This window comes from Drosophila albomicans, chromosome 3 (genome assembly GCF_009650485.2).
Source record: "Drosophila albomicans strain 15112-1751.03 chromosome 3, ASM965048v2, whole genome shotgun sequence".
Lineage (NCBI taxonomy): Eukaryota > Metazoa > Arthropoda > Insecta > Diptera > Drosophilidae > Drosophila > Drosophila albomicans.
In genome coordinates this window covers 30,495,561-30,515,184 of record NC_047629.2, presented here as the reverse complement: position 1 = coordinate 30,515,184, position 19,624 = coordinate 30,495,561, and the positions used below count along the sequence as shown (strand labels likewise).

General features: G+C 39.2%; 3 protein-coding genes across 3 annotated transcripts; 1 reads left to right on the top strand and 2 right to left on the bottom strand.

Annotated features, from left to right (window-relative positions):
• Positions 1-1,270: 1,270 nt before the first annotated feature.
• LOC117569076 (transcription initiation factor TFIID subunit 7-like) lies at positions 1,271-2,197 on the bottom strand. The gene is made up of 2 exons (XM_034250090.2): positions 1,904-2,197; positions 1,271-1,848 (listed from the first exon to the last, which is right to left on the bottom strand). The coding sequence occupies exons 1-2, from the start codon at positions 2,000-2,002 to the stop codon at positions 1,324-1,326; spliced, it is 624 nt and encodes a 207-aa protein (XP_034105981.1). The 5' UTR covers positions 2,003-2,197; the 3' UTR covers positions 1,271-1,323.
• Positions 2,198-14,259: 12,062 nt separating this feature from the next.
• LOC117568654 (pickpocket protein 28) lies at positions 14,260-17,077 on the bottom strand. The gene is made up of 7 exons (XM_034249451.2): positions 16,938-17,077; positions 16,685-16,885; positions 16,343-16,633; positions 15,664-15,770; positions 15,519-15,607; positions 14,866-15,451; positions 14,260-14,792 (listed from the first exon to the last, which is right to left on the bottom strand). The coding sequence occupies exons 1-7, from the start codon at positions 17,075-17,077 to the stop codon at positions 14,482-14,484; spliced, it is 1,725 nt and encodes a 574-aa protein (XP_034105342.1). The 3' UTR covers positions 14,260-14,481.
• Positions 17,078-17,692: 615 nt separating this feature from the next.
• On the top strand, positions 17,693-19,599 carry LOC117570223 (probable palmitoyltransferase ZDHHC24). The gene is made up of 3 exons (XM_034251722.2): positions 17,693-18,335; positions 18,402-19,392; positions 19,450-19,599. The coding sequence occupies exons 1-2, from the start codon at positions 18,104-18,106 to the stop codon at positions 19,010-19,012; spliced, it is 843 nt and encodes a 280-aa protein (XP_034107613.1). The 5' UTR covers positions 17,693-18,103; the 3' UTR covers positions 19,013-19,392; positions 19,450-19,599.
• The last annotated feature ends 25 nt before the right edge of the window (positions 19,600-19,624 follow it).

Sequence of the window (19,624 nt, the reverse complement as noted above, 5' to 3'; positions counted from 1 at the left end):
GTGCAGCATTTTCCAGAAGTTCCTTTTAGCAATTTAAGGAAATTGCTGCGCCCTAACACGAAATTTGCAAAGCATCTCATTAAAATCTACTTTCTCAACTGGTTACCCCCTCTTTCCCTCCCCCGAAAAAAAGTGGACACAATCTGGGTCAGGGACAGCATCATCATCATTATCATCAGCAACTGCTTCTACATCTGCATCTGCTTCTACATCAGAAGCAGCTTCAGATGAGCTGCAGATGACATCTAAGAAGACGGGAAGGGGGGAGACGAACGAGAGACGTGACAGACATGCGACACTACTTACTACTCAAAGTGCAATATCAAAACTTAACCAGTTGCAATCTGTCCAAAATTTGCGTTTTCAATTAGGCCGCAAAGTGCAGGCGTTAAACTTTGATTAAACGAATGGCGTCAACACAATTAGGTCGACCCTGCAGTTAATTGACACACAGCTGAACAAACACAACCAATGCAGCACCTGCAGCGCCAACAACAACGACAACAACAACAACAAGGGGCTGCAACCACCACCACCACAACACCAACTACAAAAACAACAGTTGTAATAGAACAACAACTACACAATAGTATTACAAAGTGGGAACCGCATACACCCGAGGTACAAGGCATCTCGTTGGCGCCATTGCAAAGCCACAACACAAATCTTTAATGCCGATTCAACCGCATATGCGATTGTGGCACTGCCACAGTGTGTTCCATTGGTTAAAATCAGATAAAACCGATCGCATATTCATATATCTAAAATAAGAAATCGTTCAATAAGTGTAAACTATTCCTGAGAGAAAGAATCATTAAGAAAATTAAACGAAATTTCCAAAAACAAATTGAAAATCTTAAACAGAAGCATTATTATTTTAATAGTTTTAAAACAATTATCATAACAAGAACGAATATAGATTGTTATATACGAGTACAATTTCAAACTCAAAAATACGGGTTATTTTGATTGTAATCGTATCTTGATACACAAATTATAGCTTTTATAGCTTTTTTTATATACTCGTATTTACAGTTTTGTCTATATCGAAAATGGACAGCGAGTAAGGCACAGTCTAGCACGCTCTACTGTATCTTAATGTAATAAAGCTTAAATTGGTATATTATCTAAAGCCGTTCTTTTATATATCGGATCAGTTTCCCAGCTCTTTGGTAATTGAAGTAACATAGATTAGCTAGAATATATGTATTACCCGCATTGGTTAATATAATTAGTTATTATTCGAAACCCAACAAATTGTCGTTAAATTCTTCAGATAACATTTTTATTCCCATTGGTCAATAGCATAATGTGAGTTATTATTTATGCTGTGTTAACTTCTTGAAAGTCATTTTCGGTTTCTTCTTCATCCGAATCGCCATTGTCGGAACTAAAATGTAAGTCGACATTTATTGCTGCCTTATCGGCACGTATCAATCGCTTGACCATCTGAAGAGTCTCCTGCTCTGATAGCTTGTTGCTCTTCGACTTCTTCTTGTGATGTTTGCGATAACGTTTACGAATATTTCTTGTCGGCGGTGTGAGGCCATGTGGCAAAATGTTCTCCTCGTCAATATGCTCCACTCCGGCGATTCTTACCTCCTTGCTAGGCTGCGTTGTCTCGCGATTGCAGATCAACATTTCACTTATGTTGGCCACCTTATAGAAATTCACATTATCGGTTGTCTTATAGCTATCGACAATTGTCGGCAATCGCACCAATTTTCCCTGTAGAATCTCGTTGTTCGCAAAGACGATGGCCGAACGAAAGTCAAGATCCAAATGTAATGACAATTTATTGCTCACTTTTCCAGCAGTAATTGCTTCATGTATACTTTTAGCAATGTCCTGCCAAAAGCCAATATTTAATTTTAATTTCAATCTTATATTGCATTCAACTTACTTCGGGAAAACGTATAATAAACTGCTCCTCCAATTCCACTTCATTCGTCTCTTCATCACTACAGCTCGGCTCCGAATTCTGGTAATTATTCGCCAACATATTTTCTGCTCAATTTTTGGCCCCAGCCCAAGATGTATTAATACTGACGACAATGTGAAAACTTTTGACAGCTTTGACAGCTTAATTGCAAAAGTGTTGATTAACGTCTGACCTTCAGTTATCGGCAAGTGTCACGTCAATAACATACATGACATAAAATGTACTGATTTTTGGCTTGTTTGTTAATTTTGAAATAATGTACGAATTAATGTGAGACGTAAGTTATTCGTAAATTAAATTGTTTAATAGATATGTATGATAGTAAACCAAAGACCGTAAATGATGATTATCGTTGCGATATGTAAATAATATTAGATAATCTCCTGAAACGATCAGAATGTTGCGATCGTTTTAGGATCTTTTCAAAATTAATTATTATTAATGAGTATCTATTATGAATAGTACCATTCTGATCCTCTCAGGATCTTGCATCATTAATAATGATTAGTGTTGAGTAGTTTTTAAAAAGATCATCATAATGATTAGTGTTGAGTAGTGTTTAAAAAGATCATCATTCTTGATAAATAAAAATGAGTATATTCCCATTTGATTTGAGTTCTTAATCAAAATAAAAATTGATTTAAATTACAGCTATTGTACATTTTATGGATTGCTCATAACTTTAAAATACTCTTTTTTTTTTATAAGTATTTTTTCCATTTTAACCCACTGTGAAAGGGCAGCTTGGCAAGGGGTCGACAATTGTACGCTGGCCGCAAAACTGTATTGAAATTTGCGGTCAATGCAAAACAAATCTCAACTCCATTGAATGGCTACCATGAAGTGGAGAAGGACAATGTTGCTGCGGGGCGAAGAGAGCCAAAGAGAGGGAGAGACTAAGAGAGAGAGGGTGAAAGAGTGAAAGGGAGAGAAAGCAGTTGAGTGAAAGGCAATTGCGATTTGTGTTTTCAATTGATTTGCTTGAAATTGCATTTGGCATTGCATTGGCTATAGCAAATAGGCCGCAATCGAGAAGGCAGCCTTTGTCGAAGGCAGCCAGTCTCGGCATCCGCATTGGAATACTTGTGGTCGACTGTTAATCAAAGTATTGTCGGTACAAACACGGAGAGAGCCAGTGAAAGGCCTTTGGTCAAATGCAGAAAGACAGGCATGCCTAATTTATGGGCAACATGGCATTAAGTTAATTATTTATGTTTGCCCAAACCCAGATCCAGACCCCAACCCAGGAGAGCAACAACAGAACAAGTTGCTTCAAGTCGCTGTCTAGCTCAAAAAAAAACTGAAAAAGAATGAACGAAACAGTGGCGACAGAAGCCGCCTGGCCAAAAAGGACAACAAGGACGACACGGCACTCCACTCCATTCCACTCCCAAGTGTTGTTCTTTAATTTCAAAGTGATAAAAAATTAACACGACAGCAAGAGAACTTTGGTCCGCCCCTCGGGGCGTCCAAAATACTTACACACATTTCCCCTCTCCACATCTGGGCAACAAACACTTTAAGTGTAGCTGGCGAGATGAGAAATTGCCTCTTATTGGTGTCTGCCACTGCCATTAGTGCGTCCGTCTTGGACGCAGTGCCAAATGTCCCGCAGCCCACATCCGCACACTTGAGGTGAGAAAGCCGAGATGGAGACCAGATAGATAGCTAAAGAAACGCAGGGAGAGAGAGTGAGAGTGAGAGAAACAAAGAGAAGAGAACAAACTGGAACGTGGGCGTGCTTTAGCTGTCAGCTCTGGAAATGATTTATATTTGTTATTAAATTTGCAGTAGCATTTGAATACGAAATATATAGAATACGAAATGCGGAATACGGTATACGGCAGTTGGGAAGCCCTGGCATTTGATTGCTATTATTTGCCGACAGAATGAGGCCAATGGCGCCAGCCATGGGGATTTTCCCGCTGGTCGTAAAGTAGCCTGCCGCATTCCGTATATTGAAAAGTTGCCACTCAGCGGCAAGTGGACAGGAAACGGGATAGACGTTGCCTTCAGCCCGCAATTGACAAATGAAAACTTCTCACAAATTTTCGCTAATGCTAATGCCGCTGCTGATGCTTTAATGCCTCTGTTTTTTGCTGTTTGCTTGCTTTAAGGAATCTCGGCGAAATGTGGTATAGAAGGCATTTGATTACAGGGAGCCTGCGGCTAAATATCAATCAGGCTAACAAGCTCTACACACAACAGCCAGCTGTTCCTTGACTCAATGGAGCTGTCATCTATCACTGGTCGCCTCCCTTCTCTGCCTCCTCACATCTTTTCAAGATGTTGGCAAGTTTCCTGTATCCGGATTTTGGATTTACAGACTGACCAGCTGACCAATAGCCAATATTGGCGGTTGGAGGAAGGACGTGTGTTCCAATTTGAGAACAAAATCAATTTCAATTATGCATAATAATAGAAATTATTGAAGATTTATATGGAAATGGCATCGTTGCACAAATTGCTCAGCTCTTTTCTTTCCCTTGTCCCTTTTCTGTATTTTTTTATTTTGACTGGTTTGCCACGTTTCAGTTCTCCACATTTGCATACAAACGATGGACCTAAATATTTTCTTTTTTCTACTACGAGTCTACAAAGGAAAACATGCGAATGTGTGTGTGTGTGTGTGTGAGTGTGTTATTCATGAACAAGTATACTCGTATGTGTAAGCAAACATTTGATGCCTTTATTGCTTGGAGCATTTCACACGAGCGCTGCTCGGTTTATTGATCCCACGGCACAGTAGCACCGAATAGACGAAAATTGAATGTGATTGTGAATGTAAGCGTTAGTCTCTGATTGTGCGAGTGTGTGGTTGCGATTGTGGGTGTGGGTGTGAGTATGAGTATGCGGTGAATGCAGTGAATACACCAAGGAATTTGTAGCTAGAATTGTTCGTAAGACAGCTTCAATTGAGTGCATTCGTGCTTATGATTCCTTAGCTTAAAGTCGTTGATAAAATTGTCTGTTAACTGAATTCCGTAATTAGCTTTCGACATTTTCTTTAACTAAACTGAATCTACAAAGTACTAAATATTTAAGTTACCAAATTTCCGTTGTTTGGCTGCCATACGAAAACGGTATTTTAATATTGATGGGGAAATTGAAAAGCGAATTGGGAAATCAATTGCTGGTAAGTTTGCACAGAGCAGCACAACAAAGTTATTTACTTTAATTATTGATTGTTTCTCTCTTTAGAAGTCAACCGAAACATGATGCTAGTTTCCGACATTCCGAATATATTTTTTTTACCATTTTTACCACTGTGCCAGTCCAATCGCGTTAACACGGCAATCGCTCTGGCTCTGGCCATAAAGTAAAATGGCATCGAGATTAACGAGGCGAGGAAAGTGAGAGAAGCGCGTACAGTTCAAAATACAAATCATAATCGTGTAACACAAATCAAACTGAGATGATTTCCTAGATCCCATTTTATGACCCGTTGTCTCTGATCTAAGCAGCAAAAATAACAAAAACAAGAACAGGAAGCAGCTTAGTCAAAAGCTGAGCTCTGTAATCCCCAAAAGTCAAATGCGTATGCGTCACACACGAGGCACATGTGGCATGCGGAATGTGGCATGCGGCACGCTATACATACGCACTGTTAAGCGCCGGCCATTATTTGATTTGGCTTGCTTCCTGCGGCGCAAAGAGACACTGGGGAATCATTACGAAGAAAGCGCAACGAAATTGCCCAAAAGCCTTGAGAGAAAACGCGCGTTTAAACGGCATTTGAGCACAGGTATTACACACACATACACACACACAGTATATCACACGCATAACAAATATAGTAAAAGTTGGTAACTCAATCAAGTTAAACATATTTCAAGTATAACTCATCATAATAACTCGCTGACAAGAGCGCATTTAATCGGATTCTGATATAACACTTACTTCATAACTATGTGACAGTCATTTTCCAGTAATCTGAACGTATCGATAGTGATAATCGCTTCGCCACGATGCTCTCTCACACTCTCACTCTACACATGTTTACATAGACAGCTGTCAATTTAGCCGCTGGCTCCTTCTGGTCTTGTTCCGGGGGAAGCCCCCAAAAAATTGTGCGAGCGCGCAAAACTTTCTCGATTGCCTTAACACGAAGCACGTGCCGCGATGCTCACAAAGTTTGTAATATTCGTTTTGTCTCCTCGTTCTTTTTTTTTCGCCCGCCTCTCTCTTCTCTACATATATAAACTTATATCCTTATATTCGTGGCTTCGGGCTAGCTGACTGTGGCAAAAAAGAATGCCATCAATATGATGGCATTGTCTCAAGTTGAAGCAATTTCCGATAAATTGCGATACATCAGCCCAGGGGCGCACTAAATTTATAAATCAAAAAGAGACCAGAACAAAATAAAACATCATAATGTGATGGCAAAAAAAAGTAGTTTGCCATAACTTCGCTTAACTAGAATTTAATTTAAATTTCCCGAACTACCTTCACAGCTCTTAGTCCGCTACTGTCGTAACGCTGAAATGCTGTGGGTAAAGTTTCCTCTGTTTGTTGTGCATTTCTGATCAATTTCCGATTTAGGTTGCATCGCATAGCGGAATATGGTAGACAAAAGAAGCAACACACGCTCCATAGATAGGTCAAATGTTGCACAAACAAGTCAAGTAACAAGGCCAACTGCTCATTCGCTACAAAATTGTGCAACGATGCTGTGTACTAACCGTAATTACCCCAGCCAAGAGAACCGAGTACCAAGTAGCAAGTGACGAGCACCGAGATCCACTTCAACATAGCACTAGCTACCAGCAACAGCAGCAGCAGCAGCAGCCACAGCAGCAGCAGCAGCATTGTTGCCAAAGTGACGTTTGACAGATTTTTGCATAGCTTCACGGGCTGCACTGCGAAGAGTCGACGAGTCATTCACCGCTCATTGCCATATGCCGACAGGCGCACGCTTCTCGAGTGCGAGCACAGCCAAAGGAACTGAGGAGGGAGGATAGAGGAGAGCAGCGGCAGGATGCGAGGCTTGGCATTTACACAGTCGGATGATTTAGATAAACAAGACATGAGCTGTCACGCAAGGCAAAAGACCGTGTTGTGAGTCTGCCCTTGTGTGTGACTACCCTGCGAATTAAATTAATACAAATTGAAGGCTGTGCATGCCCTTCAGTTAACACACTTGCGAGTACAGGGTACATCACAAAGAAAAAGGCGGAAAAGCCAAAGCTGAAGCCAAGAAGTACGAGTAGTTATTACTACGCAGGATAAAGCAAAGAGATTAGGACAAATCTGTGATTCTGATTGTGCCAGCGATTGCAGTAGCTTTTCCTTTTGCTTTCTGTCTTCTGCCTTCTGCCTTTTCCCGTCTGCCATTTTCCTTTTGCTCATCGCTTTTTGCTTTATGGCTTTCACGCGTTTGGGCAGCAAAAATCCGAAATTGCCTTAATTGCAGTCCACTTCGCATTTCATTTAATTAGCCGTCAAATTGCCGAATTTAAGTCGACTTTTGTACATTTGAAGAGACACGTATAACTGAGTCATTGACATTGCATTTAGCCATTCGAATTTCCATAGTTAATAATGCGATAAATTGTTTATTATAGAATGCGTGTATTTAAAGAGCACACACACATGGAAAATTAATAATAGATGCAACTACAAATACAAATGGCGAATAAAAGCATTCATATTTGCTGCGAATCTAACAATATTGAGGTGTATTTTTAATTGCGATAGCATGTTTTGGATGGTTATGGGAATAATAAAATCGGTTCAGTAAACACGAAAAATATGCGAATATTTAACTAGCTTTGCCTACGCAATCGGCAAACATAAAATAAAGTTAATGTAATATTTTGCACGTTGAGTGTCGTAAAACTTAAATAACTCTCTCTGGGTCAATGCATAATCATATATGCATAAGTTCTATAAATTTGCATGACTCCTCAAATAAAATCAACCAACAACCAATTTAAATAATCCATGATAAAATCACACAAAAAAGAGAACAACAAAACTTTTTGATTAAACTAGAAAAGAGCTTGGCGAAGTGAAAAACTTTGTGAAATTGCTAGAAACCATTTTGATTAATTGTTTATAAGCAATTGTTATCAATTTCAGCGCATGCAAACTATAACAATAACTTATCTATTACGTTCGGATGTTTCTGATGGGGATTCAAGCGAAAACCAATTTAAAACACGTCGAGAGGAAGCTTGAACATAAAACTGAAAACTGAAAACCCACAATCAGCAAGTCAGAAATGAAAAGCCTGTCTCTACTGCATCGTAGTACTTCTGACCACTCAACTTCTGCATTTATGGGTCAATTAAGTCGGGAAGCATCTTAAGCAGAACATTTTCACCAAGTGTTTCGCAGGACTCTTCGATAATTACGTACTTTTCAGCGCCTTGCAACCTGTTGGCGAGCAGCGGTGGCAAGTACAACATGTTCATTGCGATAGCATCGCCACACTGAACTGTTACCAGTTGGGGGCACAGTTATGGGTGCCACATTTTGAAGAGTGCGGATGCTGTGCTCGTTTCTGCAGCGAGCGAGTGTCGGAGTCTGCGCTTGAGAAAACTGGGAACAGTTTTTGTATGGGAACAGTTTTGACCTTTGCTATCTCTCTGTCTGTCTGTCTGACTGACTAACTGTTTGTGTGGTCAGGGCAAGGGCCAAGTGTGCATTGCAGATAATTCGACTGATAATTAACAGAGTTGACGATCAATCTTCGCTCCCAGTTTTGGGCAGACAGTCACTCAGCCAATTTGAAATGCCCAGCCACAAGTCAACTCGTAATAATGAAATATTATTAAGCGCATGGGAAATTGCGTTACCCCTTTACTCTAATGCTTCCGATTCATGCGACTCACTTGTAACAGGAGCATGAACCAGAGCCAGAGCCAGAGCAGGAGCAGGAGCTCGAGTGTCCGTCTGTCCATCTGTGCGTCCGTGCGCAATTGTGGGATTAGCCTAATGAGGTGTGCAGGGCACCCACTGACCGTCTGATTGATGGTCATGATTATTCAGCCTGACAGGCTTACCAGTTGTCCAACTTCGTGTCGTCATCGTTCGCCCCCTCTATCCCTCTGAAACCAACTGCAAACACTGCGATGAATTTTATCTGTGCTATTCGAACCGAAATACATTTTGGTTGCCCCAGGCTAGAGCTCTCTCTCTCGCTCTATGTATATATAGTTATATCTCTGTGCATGTGTAAAATTACCTTATTTGAAATGCAATTTGCTGCATTAGGCGGCAAGTGGGAGGAGGTGGGCGTGGCTGCAACGACAAATTTGCATATTTTCTACGAATATTTAAACGTTGCCTCGGGGGGCATCGTCGCATTCTTACAACCCTTTTTTCGGGGCTTTGGCGTTAGCTTTGGCATTGGCTCACCTGCAAAATATTACACATGGGTGGCAACTGGGAGCTGTTTGGGGTCTGTGTGGCTGGTTTTGGGTTTGGTATGCCAACCTGTTATTGCTGTCGTTTTATAGCCGTGATGGAGGGCAAACAGCAAGCGTTCGCTCGAAGGTTCCATTAGCCAAATGTTACGAGTAGATACGGGTATTCGTCCTCCCACTCATACTCCTAACACCCAACACTCACACTCATATGGCGAATATTACGCCCTAAGTGGTTGCCATTAAATTCAATGTTGTGATCAAAGTTACCTTCCAAGGAGTGCACCGAACAAGTTTCTTCACTTAACAAATATGCCAAAATAGAGAAATGAGCATCAATTTTTTTTGCTGCCATTTCCCCTTCCAAGCGCTGAAAATCACCACTCAACAGTTTATCCATTATTCGCGTCGTAAATTTTGCAACGCACAACAAAATTATGGTCAATTTTCCCTGGGGGAAATAATTATATGATATTTATATTAGTTTTTACTGCTGCAAAGTGCTTTAAATTTAACTGCATTCGATTTATTTTAAGATTAATGCAATTTTAAACTCGCCAACGTGTCTACATAAGTATGAATAAATTGTTTTAAAATGCAATTAAGTCAAATTAGCAAAAGAGTAATTTAATCCACTACACATTGAAACTTAAATTGCGTCAATGGCAACAATATAAAATTAAATTAAATTAAATTAATGAAATTATCAATCAAATGATAAAGTCCAGAGAAACATTTTTTGATTAGGTGTTTGGCTAGTTTGTCATTCACCGAAGTTGGGAAAAAAGTTAGGATCTAAAATATAGCTTTTGCTCTTCCCAGAACTTTTAAATTTGCCTTAGTGGTTTAATTAATATGGAAAACTTTATTCTTATTTCACGATGAACTCCCGGAATCTACATTTTAGTATTTATTCGCTGCATATTTGGTACAAGGGTTTTATAACTTTTTCCTTAAATAAAGCGTATGTAACATCTCGTACCCCATGAAGTATATATATTTTTGAAATCTTATAGAAAAAACTATTTTATATGACTAAAAACGTCCCCTGTCAAATCTTAGTAGCCTTTAGTATATTTTGTTGGTATATTTGTTTCGTTTATTTTAAAATGAAAACTAGAAGTGATTATCTCACATTCGAGCTCACTCAACTGTAGCTTACTTTTTTGTTCATCTGATAAAAGAGTTCGAAATGTCCAATCCTTAGATGACCTCATGGTTTACATATATGTAATATGAGCTAATCTTTACAAACCGAATGTAATAATTAGTGCAAATGTACAAAATGTACCTCATTAAATATTTTGTAAATTATATATTTAAGTCGTTTTAAGCCTGTAAAACATTTTTGAAATGAAGAAGCTTTTATGCTCATGTCAAGGATTTTCGGAATCTAACGTAAAATTATATTTTTGAATTTGAACACATTTCACAACTGTGTTGGATTATTAATGAGGACCTTGAAGTGTTTGCTAGCAAGTTGCTCATAAGATTAGGTGACGAAGGAAAGTGTTTTGACATGTACAATCGGGGAATGAGTATCATTATTGAGGAAAAGACATCATGAAATATGAAAGAACATTTCCGAAGTCGAGAAGTTTTAATTGCTTTTCCGCATGCAACTTCTGGGCGCTTGCAACAGCAGCAGCAGCAGCAGAGGCAGTAGAAGCACCTAAGTAGAATTTGAACTAGCATCCATCCGCAACGTGTTTAGGGGCACTCACACACACACACACACGCAAGATTGTTGTGCAGCAGTCATATTTAAGAAGACATGCTCCCAACTGCACAACAACTTTGATGAATATGTAGTCGAGGTTGTGTGTGTGGGTGTGTGTGCATAAGCAAGCCATAAAGGAGACACAGCAGCTGGAATGTCATAAAGTTGACAATGCTTAAGGCTTACAGGCGTCCCCGGGCCACACATCCAACTACTGAATGATGCTATGCAGCATAACAAAACCAGCATAAATTATTTATACCTTAATCAAACCCGACCTCCGTCTAGTTATTGAACTATTCTGGCTTCGCCTTCTATGTATGCTCCAGCTCCTGTTGTGTCTGTGTGTGTGTGTCGCACAAAACTTCATTGTTAACTTGACAACTTTACTTGGAAATTGGATGTTAATTACTACAACTCGTGTGTGTGCATTTGTCCCACATCTGTCTGCCTCCTCTCTCTCGCTCTCGCTGTCGCTTTGGGTGTGGCTAGATGGGTGAAATAATATTATATACGATAATATAAATATTTCATTTAACCAACTAGTTGAAATACGCTTTGCTATTTTGTTTCTTGCTTCAGTTCTCTGAAAGTTTAATGTGATCATTTTTCATTTAAAGCCAAAGCTTTCCCTGTCCAATTCCCCCAAAGTGGGGAGGGAAGAACTGCTAACTGGCTAGTGGCAACTAGCAAACTGGGTAACTGCCATTGGCTCGATAACAACGCCATAAAGAATTGAATCCGGTTCTGTTCCTGACACTTATGGCGCTGCCCTGCAGGATGTATAGAATTCCGTGAACACGTCGTAATCATTTACACTAGTTGTCATCGTTGAAAGCTGAAAGCTGAGTTGCCTGTCCTTCGTTTACTTTACTTTATTTTACTTTAGTTTCGCCAAGTCTCCAAACCCAACACCAACCCCAACCTTAAATCCTTATCCACACCCTAGCGCTAACCCCATACACATTCGCCTCGCCAGCTACATCAGCTCTAGTTCTTCTTATTTGTTGCCGTCTGTCGTTGTCGTTGTTTTTATCTTGTACTTGCCCGTTATTGTTGTTGTTGTTCTCATTCGTATCTTGGCCACATTGTTGACTTGCCATAAAAACACCGAGCAAAAAACAGATGCAATGCACGTGGAAGCATCAAGCGTTGCAATTTCGCAAATTGTCTTGAAATGCAAGAATGCATTTCATTCGGTTTGCCCAACACCAACCCCCCCTCCTTTAACCCACTCTGTAACCATCTCCAGTCGCCTCCCTCTATTTTTAGCAGCAGTCTGCCTCCTCATCCTCATACTAATGCCCCAAACCGCCTTTTCGCCTCCCAGTTGCCCATCGCCAACACGCACTGCTGCTGCTGCTGCCTCTCCTTCTGCTGCTGCCTCTGCTGCTACTGCACCGCAGGCGTCTGCTACCCAAAATTATGAAAGTGGGCTGAGCGAGCTTCACAAATTTACAGAGACACAAATCATATAGTAACGAGGGTAGCTCAAAGATACAATTATAAATAATTGCGAGTACTAAGTATGTCTTGTATTCGTAAATTTTAAATTTTCATTATTAATTTATAATTTGTTAAGAATTTACAGATGTTAATTTAATATTGTTATCTACAAGATTCTTTAAAGTTATTATTATTATGCTATTTTTGAATTTGAAAGTATTTTTCTCCCATGTCAACAGCCGACTTCAAATAAAGACATAAATATTTAACTCAAATAAAATGAAAATTTTAAAAATTAAAGGCAATTTAAAGCGTATCATTTTGAAAGTAGAAATGATATTATTTAAAATCAAAAACAAATTTAATTTATTCAAATGCAATATTTATGGCAATGGTAATGATGTGATTACGATGTGATATTTTATATTGATATTATTTGCTACATCAAAATTAATTTTAACGTTCTATATACAACTTTAAAGCAATTGACAAAGCTACAGGCGAGTATGCACGACTGTGAGATAACCACTTTCAACAAAACCATATTCTACAAATACATACTATATATGATAGTATGTATGTACACCGAAAATATACAACAAAGTAATAAACAGAAGGCTATATTTGGTATATCGATATCAAAATATATCAGATTGTCAACTAAAGCAATTAAGACCCGATTGCGGTTATTAAATGCAGCTCATAATTATTTATTTCACATTCAATACCTTATGATATGACAGTTTGTTGTTGTCCAGCAAATACGATTTGTTCATGGAGGCAACAAGTGAATTGGCAATGCGAAAGTCCCGCTTGGCAAGGGGAAAATATAACGCATCCGCCAGGTAGGACAGATCAAAGCAGCCCGGCAAACATTGCTTGCGACACTTGGCGGCTTGGGCGGCATTCTTGAGTCGCATTGCCCGCCGAATACAGATCGTATCGCCCACGGTGCAAACACTGGCATTCCGATAGATGTGGGGATATTTGTGGGGAATGCAGGCGCACGCCTCGTAAAGGAACTTGGCATAAATTCTTGAATTATAAAAAAAACTCCTTTCACAATTGCTTACGTACTCATTGAGCCACCCTCGCTGCAGTCTAAGTATGTTATGCATGAACAAAATTAGTCACTTTGTGTGTAGGTCAGCAATTAAAGCCGAAGCGTAAGTATGAAATGTGCCATGTCTGAGAAAATTGTAAAAATTTTCCAAGTGCGAGCATAACTGTATGTATTGTAGCGCGTCTCTGCTCTAGCACATATACAATAATACTACACTCCATATGTGAAGCTCCACAATTGCAAGTCGTAAAAGTGTGCTGTGTGTTTTGCTGTGGTGTATTCGTGTGTATCCAAAGCAAAATTGGCAACTTTAAGAGCGCACCAAAGCGCACTCAGTGCCATAGATACTGCTGAAGTGGAAAAGAGAACTTCTAGTTACAGAAAAGCAATTTAGCTAAATGCGCTTATTGGCATAAAATATAATAAATAACCAAAGGACGAGTACATAGACCAAATACCAACTACTCGCATCAAGTACCTAGAAGATGTTGAGCAGGGAAACAAAAGGGGAAAAGGCTGCTTATTTAATCTCGGAACTCTTAATTGAAATCAGTATTCCGCTTCTTTTACAAGTAGTTATCATTTGGAACAGCTGCTGGCTCACACAAATTACTTACAGTTCTCTTCTATTAACCAGGGGCAAGGATCGATAGTTTCCCAACTTTCAGGCCAAGATTCTTTAATAACTTTAACTTTAATAATTTATATGCTAGGATTGCGTAGTTGATTTTAATAAACACAAGAATGCAAACTCATTATAATTATAGATTTCGCCATTAACTCGGGGACACTTGCAACCTCAAGCATGACATTTAAATGTGCTTCTACGATGACCTATTTCGTTGTGGGTTAAGTAACAAATATTTATACCGATGATGCTGCAGATTCTAGTTTCTCGGACAACACACAAATAGTAGTGTTTAATTTAATATTCAATTTAGTAGAAAGCTCTGTGTAACATGGGTTTTCTTGGCTTGAATACATCTTTTGTTGACTGACCACTGACATCTATGGCCTTTGACATGAATCCCTTGGGATAGAGTTCTCGAGTATGCCATAAGTTTTGGTTTTGCTTCGTCAGCTCTTGAACAGCATTCACATCGATGGTATTCTCTTTGGTTTCCACCAGTTTGCCACGTTTCCAGGCTATAAACTCTGAGATGGGCTTCAAAATAAGGAAATAAAACATTTCCGCTAACGAGATGACGCTGAATCCCATAAACAGTCCCATAACACCACCGATATTTGCTGGAAATGCAAGCAAAACTATTAATATCAACTCACCACATAAACACTATAAGAACAACAATCTCTTACGTACACAAGAACTCGGTCAATCCAATATAGACGTTCTTCATGCTGCCGTAATAGGCTGACTCCCTGTAGTACAAGTTCACGACCGCAATGTTGTCCAGCAAATACGATTTGTTCATGGAGGCAACAAGTGAATTGGCAATGCGAAAGTCCCGCTTGGCAAGAGGAAAATATAACGCATCCGCCAGGTAGGACAGATCAAAGCAGCCCGGCAAACATTGCTTGCGACACTTGGCGGCTTGGGCGGCATTCTCGAGTCGCATTGCCCGCCGAATACAGATCGTATCGCCCACGGTGCAAACACTGGCATTCCGATAGATGTGGGGATATTTGTGGGGAATGCAGGCGCAAGCCTCGTAAAGGAACTTGGCATAGCATTCGTTCTCGCAGTTGCGGCGCGAGTAATGGTTGTGATACAGCAACTTCCTCTCGTCCATAAAAATGCACTGTCGACTGTTGATGGCAATGGAGCGAATGCTTGGCATGGCCTCTGACCTGCTGACCTCCAGGCGAAAGTTCATCTCGTAGCCAATGCCAACGACAAGTCCTTCGTCCTTCATATCGGGCGTTGTGATGGGGTTGTGAAACAACAGCTTAAAATGTGCAGCATAAATTAAATTGTATATATTTAACGATTGTCCAACCAGTTTATTGACAGACCTTGAAGCCAGGTCCATTCGTGGAGGAACAAAAGTATTCATTCAATTGGGCATCGAGCACAACACTAAAGCCCATTGTTATGCCAGAACCTTAAGGGAAAAGAAAGTAATACCATCGAGCGTTATATGCATATCAATGCCCTTACCCACAGCTGGACGTGGATAATAACGGTTGGGCAAATCTTTGGGATAGCCAATCTCTGGATCCCAGGGCACAGACTCATTGCCAAGCCGGGAGCTTAAATTTCTACCTCTATTTTGAGATATAAAAAATTAAATTCTTAGCTGTTGATATTTACACTTTGTTAAATGTTAATCAAATTAATATGTTAGAAAAATATTTCAGATAATACTTAAAACCTAAGTCTCGTGTTTCGTTCTTATTGCAAAAATTTGTAATTTTGTAAAATTGTAAAATTTGTAAAAATTAAATTCTTAGCTGTAGATATTCAAGATACTTTCTTAAATGTTAATCAAATTAATATGGCAGAAAAATATTTCAGATATAACTAAAACCTAAGTCTAGTGTTTCGTTCTTATTGCGAAAATTTGTAATTTTCAGACTAATGTTCTTAGTATTTGTAACTTATTCCTGAAGTGGTCTTATTTTAGAAACATCATTATTAAGACGAATATTCTTGATTGTATCTGATATTTTTTCAGTGTAGATTCCGCTAAAGTCTGAAGAAAGTTTTCAAGTGTACAAGAGAAGTTGACTTCATTAAATATAAGACAATAAAATATATGTTAACTACCATTTTTAGATCGATGCCTGTTAAGTCTTTACAAATACTTACTTTTTACTTACGTCTAGTCATCACTTACTGTCGTTTATAAAGTCGCTCGGGTGGCAGAAAATTAAAGACACAGCAGAGTCCTTCGTCTGTGACAATCGGGCGAAATAACTCCAAACATTTATATTCAATAGCACTGAATCTGCAATAGCGTAACATTTGTTCACAAGTTTGTGAATGATTTGTCACAAACTCAGATATTTTCAAGGTGTTGTTTGCCAAAGAAGCATAAAAGGCAAGCTTTTCCGCATCAGTAGTTTCTTCGGTGTCCTCCATCTCATCGCTGCATAGCACTTTTAGCAGATCACTCTCTTGTGTACCACTAAAAAAAATTAAAGGTTATTAAACTATCTAAGAGTAAAACACTCCTTACTCCCTGTATTGAAACACTTTGCTGCGCTGCACCTGGTTCATGTTGCATATGGTGATGGCAGGAAAAGGCACTCTTAGTATAGATGTGGCATGTGGACTAATGCCTATGATGACTGGAGTGCTATTCCACTTATCGTATATGTTGGATATCAATTGGAAAGTCAGTACAAAAGCCACCACAAAAGCAATCAAAAAGAACGACCTTAAGAATTTCAATTAACGATAAAAAATAAATAATGATTAAATGCAATTACCTCTCCCAGATGCTGAGCGTCGCATCGCCCACAAACTTAAGTCCATGAAGTCCAGTTTCCTTAAGGAAAACTATCAAACTGTTCTGAAAACTCTTTAGCAAGAACAAATACGTCTTTTGTTTGTTATCTTTGCCTGCCATGACGACAACTAAGCACGTCTATTGAGTAGAGGTCCTGCTTATATACGAGTATTAAGCAGTAAAGCAATAACATTTTACACCAACTAATTAACTGCGTCTAATTAAAGTGTGAGTACTCTGGAAAACAATTAGAGCAATCGATTGATTGAAATGCTTTCAGCAATTTACCTGATTAATTTGTGGTTTCATTTGCACTGACTTATCTCCTTGATGTTTGGCTCCTATGCTAAGCCTATTATTTATCCTGGCATAATACAAGTTGAATTAACGTTTGAGCTGTCTACGAGCTAATACTAAGGATTAGTTGCTCTACACTTTAGAGGTAAATTCGCAAATATGCCAATATGTTAAGCACATTAATTTCCAATTACTTTGCAGATTTGTTTATTAATTCCACAGAGTGAACTTCTTGTTAAGTATGAGTAATAATTATGGTATTATTTCTAAATTAAAATAAATCTTCTAGTTTGTGGAGGATTTAAAAGTAAGCTAAACGATGTTCTCTAATAATATAATGACATTTATATATAATATCGTAACTTTATCTACTTATCAGACTATCAAAGCATCTAGTGTGACATTTCAACTCCAAATCAAAATATTTTATAATTCCCTAAAAAAAAAATAAATAGAGCAACAAACCCATTATGCTCACATGCGGGTTACTTTTGTGATAAGAAAAGTTCTTAAGGTTGCTCAAGTGCTTATCATTAAGCTTAAATGGTTGTAGTTTCTTCCACTTTGATCAAGAATGTGAAATATAAAAATAGAATATTCCAACGATATTCTTCTTCACCCATCTCAATAATTGAATAATTGAATATCTGATAGTTATGAGCAATTCACACATTATTCGTAATTGTTTATATGACACAATATCGCTCAAGTTTGTTTTGACTTATTGATAAAAAAAAGCTCACGTTGGAAAGCTCAAAGCTGTTAGCTACACGTGACGTTCGACCGGTTTGTGAGAGTGCCGGATTGGATGAATATCAGCTGCTTCAGTTCCACTCGAGTCGGTTCACCATGAAGGTGCGACGCAATCCGCTGCCCCGGCGCTTGGTCGATGCATTGTGCTATCTTGTGATCGGCGTATTTTTGCCAATTGTTTTCATATTCGAAATTATTGTTGTGCTGCCAGCGATTCATGAGCCGGGTGGCTTTTTACACACCTACACTTTCCTCATGGCAATGTTTCTGTTATTCAACATCAAGTCCAACATGATAGCGTGCATGATGATTGACACAAGCGTCGATAGTGAGTAAAAGTCAAAGTACTAAAAAAATTACAAGTCAATCACTCATTGCACTGACCTCATTCTAGGTGAACGCAGCAAAGAGCCGCCAGAGGGCGCTGTGGAGCGACACGGTTGGCGGCATTGCAGCACCTGCGATCGTTTAGCACCTCCCAGATCGTGGCACTGCAAAGTGTGCCGCGTTTGCATACTGAAGCGTGATCATCATTGCCTCTTCACTGCCTGCTGCATTGGCCAACATAATCATCGGTTCTTTATGTGCTTCACCTTCTACCTATTTGTGGGATCAGTCTATGCATTGAGTTATAACTCATACTACATGTGGGTGCTTAATGGCGCCACCTATTGCTCATGGTTAACAGCGATTAAGCTCATTTGCCCCATGTTCATGCTGGTCATAGGCAACTTCTGGACGAACCTACAATTGCTCTTCTATAGCCTGAACATTCTAGCTCTGCTTTACTCGATTGTTATATTGATCTATCATGTGCCCATTGTAATGCGTGGTGAAGTCTGTGCAGAGAGCGGCAAGGAGCACAATTATAATAAGGGAGTCTATGAAAATTTACAAAGTGTTTTTGGCAAGCGAATGCACTTGGTTTTGATCTCTCCGTTGGTCAAAAGCGAACTGCCGAGCGATGGCTACAGCTGGAGCACGGAAACTAAAAAGAACAGCTAGCTGTGGAAATTGGAAAATTTCAATATATTTTCTGATAGACTGAAAATAAAGTTAAGATTGTAACACTAATTTAAGCGAAATCTTTAACAACTTTGATGTACCATCGAAATTATATGTTTTTTGTTTCGTGAATAAACTCTTTAGAAGAATGAAATTACGCCGTACTTTTATGCCTCAACGTCTAGAAGAACTCTTTTGCTACCTTTTAATAGGGCTTCTCGTGCCTGTTGTTTTCATTTACGATATTATTATTGTACTTCCTGCAATCCATGAATCAGGAAGTTTCGCCTATTTCTTCACTATTCTAACGGGTCTCTTTCTGTTATTTAACATAGAAGGCAATCTCTTGGCCTGCATGCTGGTGGACACCAGTGTAGATCGTAAGTAGCACACCAAGTAAAAGGATCATATTAACACACTCGTTTCTACTGCATTAGAACTCGTTAAGCCACCATCAGAAGAATGTTCAGAGCATCTCAAGTGGCGACATTGCGATGCTTGCGATCGCTTGGCACCACCCAGATCTTGGCATTGTAAAGCATGTGGAGTTTGTATATTAAAACGCGATCATCATTGCTCATTCTCGGGTTGTTGCATTGGACATCAGAATCA

Coding starts and splice junctions, on each gene's coding strand:
- LOC117569076 (XM_034250090.2), bottom strand. CDS start 2,002: ATGTTGGCGAATAATTACCAGAATTCGGAGCCGAGCTGTAGTGATGAA. Junction 1,849..1,903: donor TTATTATACGTTTTCCCGAA/GTAAGTTGAATG, acceptor GGCTTTTGGCAG/GACATTGCTAAAAGTATACA.
- LOC117568654 (XM_034249451.2), bottom strand. CDS start 17,077: ATGGCAGGCAAAGATAACAAACAAAAGACGTATTTGTTCTTGCTAAAG. Junction 16,634..16,684: donor AAAGTGTTTCAATACAGGGA/GTAAGGAGTGTT, acceptor AATTTTTTTTAG/TGGTACACAAGAGAGTGATC. Junction 14,793..14,865: donor TGGATTGACCGAGTTCTTGT/GTACGTAAGAGA, acceptor TTGCATTTCCAG/CAAATATCGGTGGTGTTATG.
- LOC117570223 (XM_034251722.2), top strand. CDS start 18,104: ATGAAGGTGCGACGCAATCCGCTGCCCCGGCGCTTGGTCGATGCATTG. Junction 18,336..18,401: donor GATTGACACAAGCGTCGATA/GTGAGTAAAAGT, acceptor ACCTCATTCTAG/GTGAACGCAGCAAAGAGCCG.